This window comes from Podarcis liolepis (genome assembly GCF_965112155.1).
Source record: "Podarcis liolepis genome assembly, chromosome: 13".
Classification (NCBI taxonomy): Eukaryota; Metazoa; Chordata; class Lepidosauria; order Squamata; family Lacertidae; genus Podarcis; species Podarcis liolepis.
The window spans coordinates 20,646,051-20,664,633 of NC_139573.1; the positions used below are offsets into that span (position 1 = coordinate 20,646,051).

The following is an 18,583-nucleotide window of genomic DNA, read 5'->3' on the forward strand; positions in this document are numbered from 1 at the left end:
CTGGCTCAGTCTCACCCGAAAAGGATCTAAGAGTCTTGGTTGACCACAAACTTGACATGAGCCAACAGTGTGACGCGGCAACTAAAAAAGCCAATGCAATTCTGGGCTGCATCAATAGGAGTATAGCATCTAGATCAAGGGAAGTAATAGTGCCACTGTATTCTGCTCTGGTCAGACCTCACCTGGAATACTGTGTCCAGTTCTGGGCACCACAGTTCAAGAAGGACACTGACAAACTGGAACGTGTCCAGAGGAGGGCAACCAAAATGGTCAAAGGCCTGGAAACGATGCCTTATGAGGAACGGCTAAGGGAGCTGGGCATGTTTAGCCTGGAGAAGAGGAGTTTAAGGGGTGATATGATAGCCATGTTCAAATATATAAAAGGATGTCACATAGAGGAGGGAGAAAGGTTGTTTTCTGCTGCTCCAGAGAAGCGGACATGGAGCAATGGATCCAAACTACAAGAAAGAAGATTCCACCTAAACATTAGGAAGAACTTCCTGACAGTAAGAGCTGTTCGACAGTGGAATTTGCTGCCAAGGAGTGTGGTGGAGTCTCCTCCTTTGGAGGTCTTTATTGACAACCATATGTCAGGAGTGCTCTGATGGTGTTTTCTGCTTGGCAGGGGGTTGGACTCGATGGCCCTTGTGGTCTCTTCCAACTCTATGATTCTATGAACTCACAGCACAGAGCCGCCGGCAGCAGAAGAGCCCACCATGGTGCTCCAACGACAGGCGGGTTCTTCCCCGGACTCAACTCTCGGGCCCTGGACTCTCAGCCTGGCGCCCCTGAGAGCCTGGCGCCCGGGTGCCCCGCACCCCTAGCGCCTATGGGTAAGATGGCCCTGTGTGCACATGTGATTAGCCAGGATCTTTCATGACCCACCTCTGCAGCCCCTCACGCCAACTATTTAATAAATGGCTTCAGCCCTTCAGAGCACTAAGGAGAAGAAAGACGCTGCCAATCCTTTTGTTCCTCCTGGCTTGCGTATGTGAGCAGGGGAGTATTGATCAGCTTGTGCTTGGTAATGGTTTCTTTTAAACAGAACTTGAGGGTCTAGAGGAGGGGTGGGGCAAAGCCTTTATTATTATTCTCTGTTTAGGTAAGTTTTTAATGTCTGATGTTTTACTGTATTTTTAATATTTTGTTGTAAGCCGCCCAGAGTGGCTGGGGAAACCCAGCCAGATGGGCGGGGTTATAAATAATAAAATTATTATTATTATTATTATTACTACTACTACTCTGGTACCAAGCAGAGACAGTGTGACAGGTCTTATCAGTTGGCCCCTTGTACCCTGAGGGAGTTGAAAGTCCACTTTGCTGCAAGGTGCAAGCATAACTGGCACCTGCTTCAAGATCAGGCAGCTTCTGTTACCGCCAGCGCTAGGAGTGGCCATGGATATCCTGGAGCTAGATGCCCACTACAGGAAAAAGGCAGCGGCCAACGTAAGAGTCTGTATATCTGCTACAAAGGGTGCTTGGAAGGAGACAGGAGAGACAGTGGTGGGAGATGGGGCTCCCTGGGAGATTTCTTGACCTGGGGAGGGGTCCATAGCTCAGTGCTTGTCGATGAGCCAAGGTTCCATTCTTGGCATTGTCTGGTAGGGCTGGGGAACAACCTTGCCTGGAAAGAGCTGCTGTCAGGGTGGACAATGCTGAGCTAGATCAGTGAGCTAGATCAGTGGCTCCCTGGCGGGCAGTGGGATTTCTGGGGTGGGGGGTACTGGAGTTGTAAATGACTTTTTTCATATCACTGGATCAAGTTCATCCTTTTTGTCGAAGTCAGCTAGATAGCTTTTATTGGATTTTAAACAAATGTGCAATTAATTGTTACTGTTTTGAATTTCATTGTGTCATCATCATGCGAAGATCCTGAATAATGCTTTTTATAGAGGTCAGGGGTCACTGGGGGTGAGTTTATGGAACCAAGGGGGTGCTGGTCTCAAAAAGTTTGGGAACTACTAAGCCCAACCCACTAACTGTCAGAAGCAGCTTAAGGAAATGTCTTCCTCTGATAAACCTGTTGATGCCTCAAATAAGACGCCTGGATTTTTGCTTTCTTTTGCTGCACGCCTCTCCTTCATGGAGAACTCGGGAATCCTGGCTCCCTTTGCATTGCTTCCTATTAAAACAAACACTGCACAAAACTCTCTGGTGCACTAAAGCCCTACCTTTGAACCCAGGTTTCCTCCAATGTCCAAGTCCTTAAGGAATCCAGATATTCGAGTGAAGCGCCCCCACCCCAAAGCTCTGCCAACCCCTCCAGGGCCAGGAGTCCTTTCATTCATCTCCCTTTGGGTCACTAAAATGATGGAGCAGGTGGTTGGGTGGAGCAAGTGGAAAGTTACTTCCAAAGCCCTCCTGTGTGCAAAAGAAGCCGGGGCCCATTCCATGAAGCTGAACCGTGGGAGATCTCAGGACAGTGCAGAAGTAAACTATAGAATTCATTGCATAGGTAAACTATGGAGTTTGCTTCCACATGATGTAGTGATCGCCACCAAAGCGGACAGCTTTAAAAGGCGGTGAAGCAAATTCATGGAAAATAAGACTCGAGGGCGACTAATATTATGAAGGTTGCCGGTTACCTCCAGTGTCGAGGCTTGTATGCCTGCAAATACAAGTTGCTGGGGATCATGGACCAAGGAGTGCTGTTGCACTCATGTCCTGCTTGTGGACTTCTCAGAGGTGTCTGGCTGACCACTGTGAACACAGGATGCTGGACTAGAGAAATCTGACCCAGCAGGACCCCTCTTATGTTCTAAAGATGGCACCTTCGCTATCATGAGTGTTCAGAGTCCATAAAATTCTGTCAACAAGACAACTGGAACACTCCAGTTTAATAGCAGGGAGAAAACTGGCGTCTCATTTGGGTCCCAGGATTTTAAATCCGAGTTTTGGTGTTTATACTAGCAGTGTCTTTTTCTTTCTCTCTCTCTCTCTCTTTCTTTCTTTCTTTCTTTCTTTCTTTCTTTCTTTCTTTCTTTCTTTCTTTCTTTCCCTCTTTCTTTCTTTCTTTCTCTCTCTCTCTCTCTCTCTCTCTCTCACACACACACACACACTTACTTGGTGGGAGGTGGGGAACAAGCTTTGCAATGGATCCAGAGCTCTCTTTTTTGGTCTGGGTAACTGGGTGGCGCTGTGGGTTAAACCACAGAGCCTAGCACTTGTCGATCAGAAGGGTGGCGGTTCGAATCCCTGCGATGGGGTGAGCTCCCATTGCTCGGTCCCTGCTCCTGCCAACCTAGCAGTTCGAAAGCATGTCAAACTGCAAGTAGATAAATAGGCAAACGGCGTTTCCGTGTGCTGCTCTGGTTCGCCAGAAGCGGCTTAGTCATGCTGGCCACATGACCTGGAAGCTGTACTCCGGCTCCCTTGGCCAATACAGCGAGATGAGCGCCACAACCCCAGAGTCGGCCATGACTGGACCTAATGGTCACGGGTCCCTTTACCTTTTAACTATTGTGCTGGGAAACTGCAATCTATATTACTTGGCCAATCGTCAAAATAATGAACAGCAAAAGCTTTGGGGTTGGCAAAGGCTGCATCCACGATTTGTGTTCCCCACTGTACGATGAAAGAGTGAGGCCAAGGAATTTGCATTCTCTGTCAAACTTTGGCTTCGGAGTGTACAAGTTCATGTGTTTGCATATTACAGTTCTTGGATATTTGACTAGGTGTTGAAGAAACCTGATATAACCTGTGTGTCAGTTCAGCCCAAGCACAGCACACAATGCTGTTTGAAATCAAATGGGGAAACTGGAAACAGCAGCATAGCATGGGTTGCCAGCACCCAGGGTAGGGCAAACCTTGTGCCCCCCCTCCCTACTAGCAGAAGTAATTAAAAGACACAGAAAACAACAGGACCAACACTATTAAAACAGACTGATCAGTGTTAATTGCTGCCGCTGCCCGGGCAAGCTAGCCTGGCATCCTTAAGAAATAATAATGGTGGTGGTGTCTGGCCAGATTGCCTGAGTGAGGAATCCTACTGTTAAAAGCATAAAAACAACTTAGAACAGCCGCCATCTAACATAATACACAGTTAAAATGATAAACCACCAACCCTATTCAGCTGAAAGCCAATTGGAATAGTCAAGTCTGTAAGGAGCTTTGGAAAACAACCAATGGAGGAACAAAACACACCCTGCAGAGGAGGCGGGATTCTACAAGGAAGGGGCCACCACAGAAAAAGCCCTGTGAGATGGGGGGGGGGGCTAAAAGGAGGGAGGAATCACTGAAGAACTCTCTTTCCATGTCACATCCTTAGAAAAGGGGTTTGCTGTATAAGCTGCTGCCTTTCGCCATCTCCTGCACGTCGTACTTCATCCTCTGGCTTCCTGAGAACAGTGTGCAGAGCGCCATCGTCAAATGCCTCCCCGTCCTTTCCTTGGCGTTCTTCGTGGCTTCCCACGCCTACAGTATGGCTGTTTTCACACCATATGCCCGCCACATTTTCCGAGGCCTGCTGTTCTCAGCAGTAGGGGACATCTGTTTGGTGTGGTCAGAACTTTTCCTTCCAGGTATGAGGTTTGAGGGACCTCAAAATTATTATTTTTATTATTCTGTTAACCACCAGTTTGCACTTTATGAGGTTTGCGCTGTGGGGATTCAGTGAGGAGGGGGAGAACCATGTCCACTGCCTTGAGCTCCCTGCAGATAAGATGGGATCGAAATGTAGTTATATATGTGCCGGTTTTGACCTATAAAGCCTTAAACATCTCAGGACCGCAGTTCCTCAAGGACCACCTCTTTCCATATGAACTTACCCGGACCCTGAGATCATCTTCTGAGGCCCTCCTTCATGTACCTCCTCCCCAAGAGGTCTGGAAGGTGGCAACATGAGAAGGGGCCAGTGTGGTGTAGTGGCTAAGAGCGGTAGTCACGTAATCTGGGAAACCGGGTTCGCGTCTCCGCTCCTCCACATGCAGCTGCTGGGTGACCTTGGGCCAGTCACACTTCTGTGAAGTCTCTCAGCCCCACTCACCTCACAGAGTGTTTGTTGTGGGGGAGGAAGGGAAAGGAGAATGTTAGCCGCTTTGAGACTCCTGAAGGGGAGTGAAAGGCGGGATATCAAATCCAAACTCTTCTTCTTCTTCTTCTTCTCTGCAGTGGCTCCCCATCTGTGGAATGCTCTCCGCAGGGACGTTCGTCTGGCACCTTCATTATACACCTTTAGGCGCCAGGCAAACACGTTCCTTTTTAATCAGGTCTTTGCTTTGATTGACATCCTATGCCCTTTTTTGTTTTGTTTTGTTTTTTGTGGGAGGAGTTATTGAGTTGCTGTTTTGATTTTGATTATATATTTTGTGGTTTTTATATTCTGATTTTGTTCTGTGGACCACCCTGAGACCTCCTGGTATAGGGCGGAATATCAAATAAATGCATACATATAAAGCAGCTAAATGCAGCAAAAAATGTGCCCAAAACAACACCAGCAGATATCAAGATGACAGCAGGAATCTAGGCAACCTAGTAAAGCAGGGCCCAAATAAGTCCAAAAAAATGAATGTTTATCAGCACTTCGTATGTTAGCCACAGCAGATGTGTGCAAATGCTTGATGTTTTTATTATGCTTTTAGATATGCTGTAAGCTGCCCAGAGTGGCTGGGGAAACCCAGCCAGAAGGGCAGGGTATAAATAAAATTATTATTATTATTAATTATTAAAAATGAGACTTGTCCAGTCTGCAAATCTGAATTCATCCATCCACAAATACTATCTCTCGCCACATGGGGGCACCAGCAATACACATATAATGACTGACGGGATAATTTCCTAGAAGGATCAGGAAGAACATCCCCATTGGAAAGATCTGGGGATATTTTTTCCTCTGGGACCTGCGCTGGCTGATGGCAACATCCATCCAACGGATGTCAAAATCTAATTCGCAACCTAGATAATTGGGTGCATCAGATCTTAGTAAAATCTAAGGATTAATGTGAAGGGTGGAGTCGGTCGTGGATGACATGATGGGGCTGAGTCTCTTACTTGCTTTCCTCTGGCCAAAGGGCTGCCCCATGCCAGGGTGAGGAGAGATGAGGCAGCAGCAAGACTGTGTACGCCACAGGGCCTGCCTTGGCCATTTAAAGCAGTCTCATGCCACTTCAGGTGGTCATGGCTTCGTTTGTTAAGGGTCCTGAGAGTTGCTAGGAGACCCCTATTCCCCTCCCAGAGCTATAATTCCCAGGCTGGTTTAAATGACAATCCCTCTATTCAGGGAATTGCCCCTTAGTCGTAAAATGTAGGTAAGGCCTTTGTTTCTCGTTTTTCCAATTGTAAACCCAGTTCCCCATTTCTATGTTGGTTTGTGATTTTTTTCTTTTTAAGTCCTCACAAAAACTCCCCATCATTTTAGTGCAAATGTCTCCTAATACACAGCTCTGCTTTGTTTACGGGTTCTGCAAAGTGGTTTCCCCCAGAATCTAATACAGTCGTACCTTGGTTGTTGAACGCCCTGGAACTCGGATGTTTTGGCTCCCAAACGCCTCAAACCTGGAAGTGAGTGTTCCGGTTTGTGAACATTCTTTTGGAACCCGAATGTTCGACAGGGCTTCCGTGGCTTCTGATTGGCTGCAGTAGCTTCCTGCAGCCAATCAGAAGCCGCAATTGGGTTTTTGAACATTTTGGAAGTCGAATGGACTTCCGGAATGGATTCCGTTCGACTTCCAAGGAACGACTGTATATTTGTGTGTTTCCACCAGTGTAGGCGTATTTATGCACACTGAATTTATTGCAAAATTCTGTGAAGTGCAAATTTTGAAGGCTGTGTTTCAGTCTGCATATTTGTTTCAGAAAATGAGAGCTAGGTAGATTAGCCTTTAAGTGCAAACTGATTCGAATTTCTCTCTCTGTGTGTTTTTCTCCATTTTCTCTCCTCGTAGGGACAGCTGCTTTTGCCGCGTGCCACGTCTCCTACATCTTAGCCTTTGGCCTGGGCCCCTTTCGGCCCCTCACCTTCCTGGTGGTTCTGGGGTTGGTGGCCACGTCGTACGTCATCCTCATCTTTCCCTGCCTTCAGGGTGTCTTTGCCTACGCCGGGCCAGCTTATGCGGCCATCATCGGCACCATGTGCTGGCGTGCTCTGTCCCGCACGGAAGCCCAGCTGAGCACCTCATTTGGCAGCGTGATCTTCATCGTGTCCGACCTGTTTGTCGCCCTCCATCACTTCTGCTCCTCCTCGCTGCCTCATGCCCGCTTCCTGATAATGAGCACCTACTTCACAGCCCAGGCTTTGATTGCGGTGTCTGTGTCCTCCCGGAAGGTTTCTCAGAAGCAGAACTGAGCGCAGGACTTGGACTGCTGTCGAGTTTCAACCATTTTGTGTGCAGGAGAAAGGACTGCAGGCATCTGACCTCCTGACTCCTCCCGAGTTCAGCTATAACTTTCTAGGCTCTGTCCTTCCTCTCAGGAGCTCAAGTCTCTCCCCTTCCCCCAAATCAATTTTGCTTTCTCATCTCTTCCCTTCATGCACTTTCCCCAAAGCAGTGGAAAGTAGTTTGTTTACGGTAAAGCAATAAGCTTTCACACTATAATGCAGGGTGTTTGCAGATCTACAAGTACATTCAATAGCGACAGCTTAGCATGAAAAGCAAAAGCAATATTGTGGCGGGGGGGGGGGAACAGTGGTACCTCGGGTTAAGAACTTAATTCGTTCTGGAGGTCCGTTCTTAACCTGAAACTGTTCTTAACCTGAGGTACCAGTTTAGCTAATGGGGCCTCCCGCTGCTGCCGTGCCGGCCGCATGCAATTTCTGTTCTCATCCTGAGGTACTATTTCTGGGTTAGCGGAGTCTGTAACCTGAAGCGTCTGTAACCCGAGGTACGACTGTAAAGGGAAATGAACCCAGATAATACCTGCTCTCTTCATCTCACAATCTGCTACTCTCAGGGCCAAAAATCATGTATGAGGGGCGGTGTCATTTGGCAAGTTGCAGACCCATGGAAATCAGTTAGGTCCGCTAATTTCAATGGGTCTGTACTGAGTAGAACTAATCCCAGATACAACCCTTGGCTTACAACAACCAAAAAAACCACACTAGGATAATACCTTTTAGGACTGACTGGAATGTCACAAAACAGTGTGCAAGCTTCTCAGTTCTCTTGTCTCATCTTCACTTTAGATGACGAGCAAAACAACAAGTTGGGGGAAGGTTAAGGGAAATGGACAGAGCTTGTCATGATTCTGAAAGCCATACTGAAGACTTCTCTGTCCAGCTTTGCTTCTCCACCAACACCCTGCGGCCTCTTTTTTAGTGTGAAGAAGAGTTATTGAAAACACAGAAGCTTGCTCACTCTTTCAGACGATTCTAATAAAGGCATTGCCCTACCTACTGTGTCTCAATGTAGATCAAGGGTTAGTTCACATGACCTTTTACTCTGCATCCAGTGAACTCCACTGCTAGACTTTGAAGTCATATTCACATGACGTTCGCCATATTGATTCTGTACTTTATTAAAAAAAAATACTGCTGTTTGATGCATATTTCCTCCTTCAAACCAGTTTCAATTCAACTACAAAACTGGATGTGGAGTAAGCAGTGAATGTACCCTATCGGGGAGAGCCAATGTGGTGTAGTGGTTAAGAGCGGTAGTCTTGCAATCTGGGGAACCGGGTTCGCGTCTCCGCTCCTCCACATGCAGCTGCTGGGTGACCTAGGGCCAGTCACACTTCCCTGAAGTCTCTCAGCCCCACTCACCTCACAGAGGGTTTGTTGTGGGGGAGGAAGGGAAAGGAGAATGTTTGCCGCTTTGAGACTCCTTAGTGATAAAGCGGGATATCAAATCCAAACTCCTCTTCTTTTTCTTCTTCTATCATGCCAGCTTCATGAATACAAGTTATGGGGGTTGTGCGGTTGTGGGGCAGGGAAACCAAAAAGGTCACGTGTGGAGGATGAAGACACCTCTGCCCCTTCTCTGATGTGAGCAATAACATGCAAATGCCGCTTGAAATGCAGCAGGGGGGAACTGACCTTGCTGTGATTTCGGCCTCTAATGCGAACAGACTCCACGTCTGCCTAACCGGCAGCCACCCAGATGTTATTGGACTACAACCCCCATCCTCCCCAATGCTTGCCCATGCTGGCTAGGTCTGATGGAAGTTGCCATCCACAACATCTGGAGAGCCACAGGTCAGCCCACCCCCCACCCCCCGGTTTAGGTGTTGAAACAGCAACCTGGGCTACTTTTAAAACCCAACATATTTATCCACATTATTTTAAGGGGAGCCTGTGGTACTCCAGATCATAGAACTGTAGACTTGAAAGGAACCATGGGGGTCATCTAGTCCAACCCCATGCGAGGAATCTTTTTGCCCAACGTGGGACTCGAACCCACAACCTTGAGATGAAGAGTCTCGTGCTCTTACCAGTTGAGCTATCCCATCCCAGATATTGTTGAACGCCAGGGTTTCTGGCAGGGAATCTAAAGATGTCAGGGATTTGAATTGGCAGCCTTCTCTCTGCAAACCAGATACTCTGCCACTAAGCTATGAAACACACACAGAGAGAGACTTTAACCCCCCCCCCCAAAAAAAACCCCACCAACTCTCTTCAAGTATGGGCAAAATAATGGGGAGCTGTTTGCCCAGTGGGTTGCTGCTGGTTGTTTTGCCACTGGCTGATTCACTTCCTCCTGAGTTGCGGGCGTGGAAGGAGGAGGGGACAAAGCCGTCTGCCCAGCCAAAAGGGAACAGGTGCCACAGCAGGTAGAAAGGAAGATCAGGAAGAGAGTGGCCAGGGGCGCATGGTGTCGGGATGCTTACTCCCTTCTGGGGGAGCTGGGGATCGTTTTCAACCCTGGGGCCTGTTGGCTGATGGCATCTTGCATGCTACGCCCAAGAGGAGGTTGGCTGCCCTTGCTGCTGGTAAGTGGATTTAAAATAAAAACAAAAGCAAACCCAAACCCAAACCCAAACCCCCTAGTCAGCTGTTTCTTTGGCATAAAGAGCTGTTCCCTCATCCCTAGGGTTGGTTGTGCCTCTCCGGTAAAGGAAGGATCCCTGGATATAGACCCACTGCATACCAGAAGTGGCTGCAGCAGTGTGGTGTAGTGATTAGAGCGAAAGGCTAGTATCTGGGAGACCAGATTCAAATTCCCACTCAGCAGTGAAACTCACTGGGTGGCCCTAAGCCAGTCACTGCCTCTCAGCCTAACCTACCTCACAGGGTTGTTGTGGAGACTAAATGAGGAGGGGGATAACCATATACACCACCACCTCCTTGGAGGAAAAGGTGGGATATTAATGCAACAAACAAACAAACACAGGAATCTGCCTTATACTGGGTCAGACCATTGTTCATCTAAGCAGTGTGCACACCAGATAACAGCACCTTTCTAAGGTTTCAGACAGGGTTCTCTGGTGGCCTTATCAGTGCAGATGCTGAACTTGGGACCTTTTGCATGCAAAGCAGGTGCTGTACAGCTGAGCTATAGCTCTACCCCAATCTAAAGCTGGCGTAGGCATCATCTTGCCCACACCCAGCAAGACACAGCACAAAAGGAAAATGCATTTGGGAGGGAGGAGGAAATACTCAGCCACTAGTTCTTAGTCTTGTTTTTGAATGTGGGGCCACCGAAGCAGCTAGTTTAAGAGCCAAACTAGATGTGACATTTGATTGTGTAAATGCTGTTAATGCAGTTACTTGGCTGGAGAACTGGATTGTAAAAATGGAGTGATGTGAATTTTGGAGGATGGCTGCGTTTCAGTTCATGTATTGTTCTGGAAAGCACAAATTCTTTAGTTTGTGCCTTTAAACGCAAACTGAATCTCATTTCTTCCCTATCCCTAGACTCTCAACATTTTAACTTCTGTTCTGTAGCTGAGAACAGAACTGGAATATTGGCAGGGCAGGGGCAGGAGGCAGTTGGGGATGGCACACAAAGAGGAGTGGGTATGTTAGAGGAAAATTAACATAATGGGAAAGTTATTATTTGCAATTCAAAAAAATGACAGGACAGAGTCCATTAGCACCGCAAAGTGATTGACTGATGCACATATACAAATATCCACATTTTTCCAAAACCATTTTCAAAAATGCATTTTTGTATGTCATTTTCACAAATATATACACAATAAAATATATGGGATTTTAAAATCTTGCAGCATTCCAAGTTCCAGTGTGTTTCAAAGGTATCTGTTCGTCAGAAGGAATTTCAAATACAGTAATATCCTTAGATTCAATCCTTGCATAGAAAAACTAAGAGAGAAGCATTTTCCACACAGCTGTTGTGTAAAAATGGCAAGATGTTTTAAAGGGCATGTTTCATTATTATTATTTAACCCAGCCAAGGTTTTACTTTTTTAATCTAAATCTGATGAATTATTGCATAGACCACTATACTATTACTGTAGATATATTTTAGATTGGCTTGGGGAATCAGTTGTGTTAGTTAATCCAAGACAGAGATTGTATTTCTGGCGAAATGTTTGACTTTACATTATCCTTCTATGGGCTAAGAGTATTTGCGTGAGTTTGTTGGTGAAACAGACTGGGGGAGACTGAGGGACATTGAAGATTTCTGATTGTATTGCACGTATGACTTTGTACTACCAACCTTCACACTGTCATTAGGGATTTAATTGTTTTTATTGCAAACACCACCTATTCACCAAGCCACCAGATGCTCAAATACACCTGTACAGCAGGTTACAGGTGTGCATCTGTGTACTGGCTGTGAGGTGTATGTTACATGACAGGAATGGCAGAAGGGGACTCTAAGGGAGTTGTTACGTTGCTCAGCCCTGAAGAGCACATCGTATTGATTAACATTAATTAATGAGGGCTAGAAACCTGTGTTTTGTTTTCAGCAGGCACAGTGTGTCTCCCAAAGCCACATTCAAGCTCTTTAGCCCTGCTGAGGTGTTACTTTTCTGCAGTTAGTGGAAAGTGGAATGAAAATGGAAATTTTCCAGATAGCAGATCATGTACCGTGATATTACCCAGCAATGCTCTGTGACCAAGACCTGTCTATAACGTTTTCTTAAAAAGAAAATAAGGGCCATTCAGCAAAAGTCCCTGGGCAGCTTCAGTTAGAGGTTTGCTGCAGGCTGAACAATTGCTAGAGACATGTATTTGGCATTCTTGCTAAAAAAAACCCTAAAGGCTGAAGGCAGCAAAGAAGTGATATAATTGGCACCTTCGCATATTGGAAAAGCTGCCTTGCAGATGATGATGTGCCCAATTAATTTTCTCTTGTGCCACACTAGGGATGATGGGGAACCTCTGATCGATGTGTCAGATCTGACCTGCCAGGCCTCCCCAATGGCCCAGAAGGCCACCCCCCCAAGTCACCTGCCCCACACCATTTGTGATGTCAGGTGTGGGGGAATTAGAGATGCAGTTCATCCCTGCAGAAGGCAGGACTGAACTCCCGCTGTACCACCAAGCTACGCCCTTCCCCCTTACGCAGGAATGCCCACAGTCTCAGCTCACAGGCTGGAGTTTAGAAAGCAGCCATTGCTGGGCTGCTGATCCTGACTCAGACCACAAGATTTAGGTTTTGTGAAAGGCACCCAGGTCACCACCAGCTGCTCATGCCCTCCAACTTGCACGCTTTGGGGATATATTCCAGCACAGGAGGTACAGTGAGCTGGCTTTTTGCTCTCTCCTTTAAGCAGAAACCAGCTGAAACGCTGGTGGAGGGTCTTTATTGCAGACCTAAAGCTGCAATCCTAAGCACCATTACTTGGAAGTAAGTCCCATTGAACCAATGGGGCATGGTCCTGAGAAAACATATTCCGGGTGCCAGACTTTGCAGGGTGTTATGTACTGAGTTGAATAGGATCCAAAATGCAGCAGTCTGATTGGTCCTAGAACAATAGGATTCAGAATGCAGCAGTCTGATTGGTCCTAGAACAATAGGATCCAGAATGCAGCAGACTGATTGGTCCACAGGAGCCACCCAATCCAACTCCAGGTGGAAGTGAATCCGCAACCTGATTGGCCTATAGGAGAATCCCGGAATTAGCCAATCACATGGGGCCCATTGTGTAAATAATATATATAAAGCAGATGTTTCGGGGGAACTGGCATTCCTCACTACTATGATCCACACTTGACTCCGAGTATATTTCATAGGCTCTATTTATTTATTAGATTTCTATCCCCCCTTTTCCTCCAAGGACCTCAAGGTGCTGTACGTCTCTCCCCCCCCCCCCATTTTCTCCTCACAACAACCCTGTGAGGTAGGTTAGGCTGAGAGACAGTGACTGGCTCAAGGTCACCCAGCGAACTTCGTGTCTGGGTGGGGATTTGAATCTTGAGCTCCCAGGTCACAGTCCAACACGCTAACCACCATAACACACTGGTTTTGGCATCTAATCCCATTCAAAGTACACAGCGAACTACACTTTATCTTTGCTTGGGAAAAGATAACATTTAAAAAAAATAATGATGATGCAAGCTTTTGTGCTACACAGGACTATTCCTCGGGATGGATATTTAGAGTGGGGAAGAGTGAAAGGGGAAGAAAACAGTCCATAGTGTTTACTCAACTATAGCAATATAATCTTTACCCAGACTTCTCTGTCGCCATAGGGCCCCTGGACAAAGCAGTAAATGCAAATATTCCCCTTGGAAATGCAAAACAGTTTTTGAACAAACCCTAGTGTGTTTAGCGCAACCTGGGCTTCACAGATCACGTGGAAGGTGCAGTGTGTTTGTGTATCAGTTAGGATCAGGGAGCGACAAATATTTTAGGGCCTCCACAGGCGAGTTTGGATTTTTGACTGAGTGCAGAAGGTGCCACTCTATCTGGGTAAATTTCCTCCCCTGGATCAGCCCCTGCTCGCTCTCCAAGAGACAGAAAGCCTGCACATCAAGACTTCCCTTTTCCCAATGGCTCTGGGTAAAGGTTGGATCGCGCAGAACAGATCTGAGCCTTGAAAAGTACACAGACAGAGCTGAACGAGGAAGTGGGGAAAGAGCACAACTCTTCCAACTTCCTCCTCCAGCTCTATGGGCTATTCAAAAAAAAAGGAACCCAGCCTCCTCATGACCAAGGGGGCAGTGAGGCAGGGGCCCTAGAATGCTTATGGAAGTGAGAGCTGGACCATAAAGAAGGCTGATCGCCAAAGAATTGATGCTTCTGAATTACGGTGCAGGAGGAGACTCTTGAGAGTCCCATGGACTGCAAGAAGATCAAATCTATCCATTCTTAAGGAAATCAGCCCTGAGTGCTCACTGGAAGGACAGATCCTGAAGCTGAGGCTCCAATACTTTGGCCATCTCATGAGAAGAGAAGACTCCCTGGAAAAGACCCTGATGTTGGGAAAGATGGAGGGCACAAGGAGAAGGGGATGACAGAGGACGAGATGGTTGGACAGTGTTCTTGAAGCTACCAACATGGGGAGGCAGTGGAAGACAGGAGTGCCTGGCGTGCTCTGGTCCAGGGGGTCACGAAGTGTCGGACATGACTAAACGACTAAACAACAACAACCAGGGGAAGACCCGCTCCTCCCCAGAGTACCACTGCACCCATGGGTGGCATGTTGGCAACTCCAACTATAGGAAAACATTAGACTCTGAGGCTGTGTACACACCATGCATTAAAAGCACACGGCTTCCCCCAGAGAATGCTGGGAAATGTAGTTTACTGCTCACAGAACTACAACTCCCAGCACCCTTAACAAACCACTGTACTCAGGATTCCAGATTGGGGTGGCGACGGATGTGCTTTAAATACACGGCGCCTTAGAAAGATGGAGATAATGTTGAAAACCCATGAGGTGGAGACAGGGAACCAGGGGAGCCGAAGCCGCAACACAGCTCAGTCAGTAAAGCATGAGGCTCTGAATCTCAGAGTTGTGGGTTTGAGCCCCACGTTGGGCAAAAGATTCTTGCATCGCAGGGGGTTGGACTAGATGACCCTCATGGCCCCTTCCATCTCTGATGATTCTATGAAAGTCCAGCCTGATGGGGGTTTTGATGACGTTGCTCAGAAATGCATGAGGAATAACTCGTACAGGCATCCTACCGATAACATGAGCCAGGTTAAACGGTGTTCATGGGAATCACAGTGCCAACATCTGTGAGCAAGGCCTTCTGGGAATAAAAAAAAAAGCCTACGTCTTTCACATTACGCCTTTCCCCCTGCCAGGTGCTGCTGCTGCTGCTCCTTCAGCCTGGACAACACAGTGAGTTGCTTCTATGATGATAGCCAACGTTTTTATGTCGGTTTTGTGTGTGTCTTTAGCTTTGCAAGGAAATTCAGCAGGTGCAACTTTCTCCAACGTGGAGATGCCGCAATGGGGAGGGGTGCACCTGTTGAAATATTGCCTGCCTGAAAGCTGATGTAAAGGTACTGAGGCGATTACAGGAAAGCATTTGACTGCATGACTACATTTGACGAGTGCTAAAATCCTCTTCACTGCAAGGCAGGGCGATGTGGAAGAGTAGCTACCTCTGAACTCACCAGAGGTCAGTGTTCAACCAGCCCTAAATATATATTTTTTGGACTACAACTCCCATCATCCCTGACTAAACTGGCCAAGGATGATGGGAGTTGTAGTCCAACAGCACCTGTGGACTCAAAGTCAAAGAACACTGGTTTAGATGGACCCTGAAGGGCAAACAGTGCCTTCCGTAGAAGTTCATGCAAAGGTAGTTCAACAGCCATTTTCCATATTGAGAACCCTGATTTGAGAGGGGGGCAATTTGAGAGGGCACTTAACCCTTTCACCGCCAGTTGTCCCCCAGCTCCAATATGCCCCTACCCCATGGTTTCCCACCATAGGGTTTCCAGACTGTTTGGAGGAATGAGAACCTAGTGTGAGAAGGGACAAGTGGGGAAACAAAAGAAGTAAGGGCAAGTTAGTCCCAGCATCCTAGTGACTAAACTACAAGATGGCCATTAGCAAAGATGGCTTTTGGAAAGGATCAGATAAATTCACGGAGGAATATAGGAATTTTGCCTTATATTGAATCAGACCACGGGTCCATCTTCCTTAGGATTGTCTTCAGTGACCAGCAGTGACTCTCTTAAGATTTCAGACTTTCGCAGGCTTACTTGGAGATGCCTGGAAGTGAACCTTCCTGCTGAACTGCAGCCTCATTCGCAAGCAGAGGATCAGTCTATCAAAGCCCACCAGCCAGGATAGACAGAATAGAGCCTCCATGTTCAAAGGCAGTGTGCTGTTGACTAATACCAATTTCTGGGAAGGAACATAAAGAAGGCTGCTGTTGCCTTTGTGCCTGGACAGTGTGGGTTTCCTTGAGGTTTCCAGCTGGCCCCAGCTATAAATAGGATTCTGGGAGACTAATCCAATCCAGCAGGGCTCTTCTTGCTTTATTAAAAGTATTTTGATTTTGAAGAAACGGCCTCCTTCCTTGGGTTTAAAGAGAGTCATTTTGGCACAGCTTGCTACCAATTTGTTTCTATGCCTTCTTGGTTTCGTCTCTTGCACTTTCTGGAGAATCTGTGTCTTTGTGTGCATGAGGATCTTTTAGTTTCAGATGCAATTCTGTATATTTTATTCACAAACTGAATAATCCATCGTGGAGATTCAACTTTCCTCATACATGCCTCTTCCCCCTCTGTCTCGCATCTCCAAAACAGGCAAAAATAAAGAATCCATAACTACTACAAAGCCGTCCACAACAAGTGCAGGTAAGTAGAATAACAACCTTTCTCTGGGCTTCTGGTGTTGCCTCTTCCTGGTGTGGATTAATCTGATATTAACTCAATATCTTCTGAAGCAGGAAGACGAGGAGCTGGTTAATGCCGAATCAGATCCATCTAGCTCATGGGTAGGCAAACTAAGGCCCAGGGGCCGGGGCCGGGGCCGGCCCAATCGCCTTCTAAATCCGGCCCGGGGACAGTCCGGGAATCAGTGTGTTTTTACATGAGTAGAACATGTCCTTTGATTTAAAATGCATCTCTGGGCTATTTGTGGGGCCTGCCTGGTGTTTTACATGAGTAGAATGTGTGCTTTTATTTAAAATGCATCTCTGGATTATTTGTGGGGCATAGGGATTCGCTCATATTTTTTTCCAAAATATAGTCTGGCCCCCCACAAGGTCAACTTTCCATTTTCTTGCGAGGAATCCTATTCAGAATAAGGGGATTTCCCTTTAAAAAAGGGAAACGTTGACAGCTATGGACCACCCCCCTGCTGAAAAAGTTTGCTGACCCCTGAAATTTCTAGCTCATTAGTATTGAAACTGGTTGGCAGCCGCTCTGTTCCGGGGTTTCACGCAATGTACTTCTTCTATACAGAACAGGAGAGAAACCTGTGGCCCTCCAGATATTGGGAAACTACTGCTCACATCATCCCTGGCCATTGGCCATGCTTGCTGGGGCTGATGGGAGCTATAGTTCACCAACATCTGGAGGGTTGAAGGTTCCCAGCACCTTGTTTACAGGGACTGACAGCTCTCCAGGACTTTAGACGGGCACCTCTCCCTCCAAAGCCTACCTGGAGATGTCAGGTCTACCAGGGGGGGGATGGGGGGGGGGGGGGGGGGAAGGAGGGGGGGGACTATGACATTTCCCCTAAATTCTGGCCTGAATCGAGGAGTGGATCTGCCACAAACATTAGAAGCTCAATGTTGGAGCTGGTTCAGCTGCAGGTCAGAATAGAGACTCGAAGACGAGTGGTAAAGTTGATTCTTTATTCGTGGAATCAGAATACAAACAGAGAAACCTACGGGCAAGACTGGCCTCAGTAAAGCAGATGCCAGAACTGATGATATGGGTCTCTCACTTTCCCCTAAGTCTCCTCCCCAGCCAGCTGTTTCCCCAGCAGTCTTAAGCTCCATTGGGGAAGGTCCCTCTGTGCTCTTTGCTCTGCAACCTGCAAAGCCCTCCATGCCCTTGGAGGCAAGAGAGAAGAGTTCAGGGAGGCAGGAGAGGATATTTTGTTTATTAATATCCTTCCTAACTTGCGCTAGCAAGTTCTATAACTTAGCAGAGTTTTACATTCCCCTTTTAAATGCACAGCAGATAGCTGGTTGCAGGCTTGTTTAAGCCTCTCAATATTAGATTCCTGGTAAGTTCCCTTCTATCCCTCTTCAAAGAATAAACATGCCACAATCTTGTGTAAAGTATATAAAAGAAGTTTACTCACATCAACAGTTCACAGTTGGATCCGTGAAGGCAGACTTAGTTACAAAGTATATATATACATGTGGATCTATCCCATATGGAGATAATCCCAGTGTCCTCTGTTGGCTGAGAGCCAACAGAGCAATTTTAGCTAAAAGCTGTTCCAACGATGGGGGAGAGTGTGCTGCGTGACTTGCCCTTTTGTTACCTGGACAAGTAAGGCAACACCCACCTCTAGTCACATGCAAAAGGAAGTATGTTCCAGCCAGGAAGAAACAGGAATTTTCAACTGGCTGGACCAAACCTTCCCCCGCAAGTCCACTCTAGGAAAACAAGGAATATTGTACTTGACTGCTACTTATGTCTCACATCCCACAAGAAGGAGAGCTGAATACAGTAGGACCCGGCGGGGCTAACGCCCTAAACTAGCTCTCCAACCGCCTTGGTATCCTCCAGATTCTGTTGTTGGACTCCAGTTCCCATCAGCCCCAGCCTGCACAGCTATTGGTCAGGGACGATGGGAGCTGCAGTCAGACAAGTGT

At 47.1% G+C, this 18,583-nt stretch overlaps 2 protein-coding genes across 6 annotated transcripts in view; both read left to right on the top strand.

Moving 5' to 3' along the window:
• Positions 1-1,329: 1,329 nt before the first annotated feature.
• TMEM86B (transmembrane protein 86B) lies at positions 1,330-8,546 on the top strand. Of its 2 annotated transcripts, none has more exons than XM_083472053.1 (3): positions 1,330-1,446; positions 4,268-4,520; positions 6,882-8,546. In XM_083472053.1, the coding sequence occupies exons 1-3, from the start codon at positions 1,396-1,398 to the stop codon at positions 7,280-7,282; spliced, it is 705 nt and encodes a 234-aa protein (XP_083328179.1). In that variant the 5' UTR covers positions 1,330-1,395; the 3' UTR covers positions 7,283-8,546. The 2 variants fall into 2 exon arrangements, with proteins under 2 accessions (XP_083328179.1, XP_083328180.1); XM_083472054.1 differs by having other exon boundaries at positions 4,273-4,520.
• Positions 8,547-8,955: 409 nt separating this feature from the next.
• Positions 8,956-18,583, top strand: part of PTPRH (protein tyrosine phosphatase receptor type H) — a 30,297-nt gene continuing 20,669 nt past the window's right edge. For all 4 annotated transcript variants that reach the window (XM_083471818.1, XM_083471819.1, XM_083471821.1 and 1 more), the window contains exons 1-3: positions 8,956-9,861; positions 15,096-15,132; positions 16,554-16,604. In XM_083471818.1, the coding sequence (XP_083327944.1) occupies positions 9,811-9,861; positions 15,096-15,132; positions 16,554-16,604 (139 nt within the window). In that variant the 5' untranslated portion in view covers positions 8,956-9,810. The remainder of the gene's footprint in view (positions 9,862-15,095; positions 15,133-16,553; positions 16,605-18,583) is intronic.

Bases quoted from the DNA above. Each gene is read 5' to 3' on its own strand.
- TMEM86B (XM_083472053.1), top strand. From the start codon at position 1,396: ATGGATATCCTGGAGCTAGATGCCCACTACAGGAAAAAGGCAGCGGCC. The intron at 1,447-4,267 runs GTAAGAGTCTGT...TCACATCCTTAG, and splicing joins GGAAAAAGGCAGCGGCCAAC to AAAAGGGGTTTGCTGTATAA. The intron at 4,521-6,881 runs GTATGAGGTTTG...CTCTCCTCGTAG, and splicing joins GTCAGAACTTTTCCTTCCAG to GGACAGCTGCTTTTGCCGCG.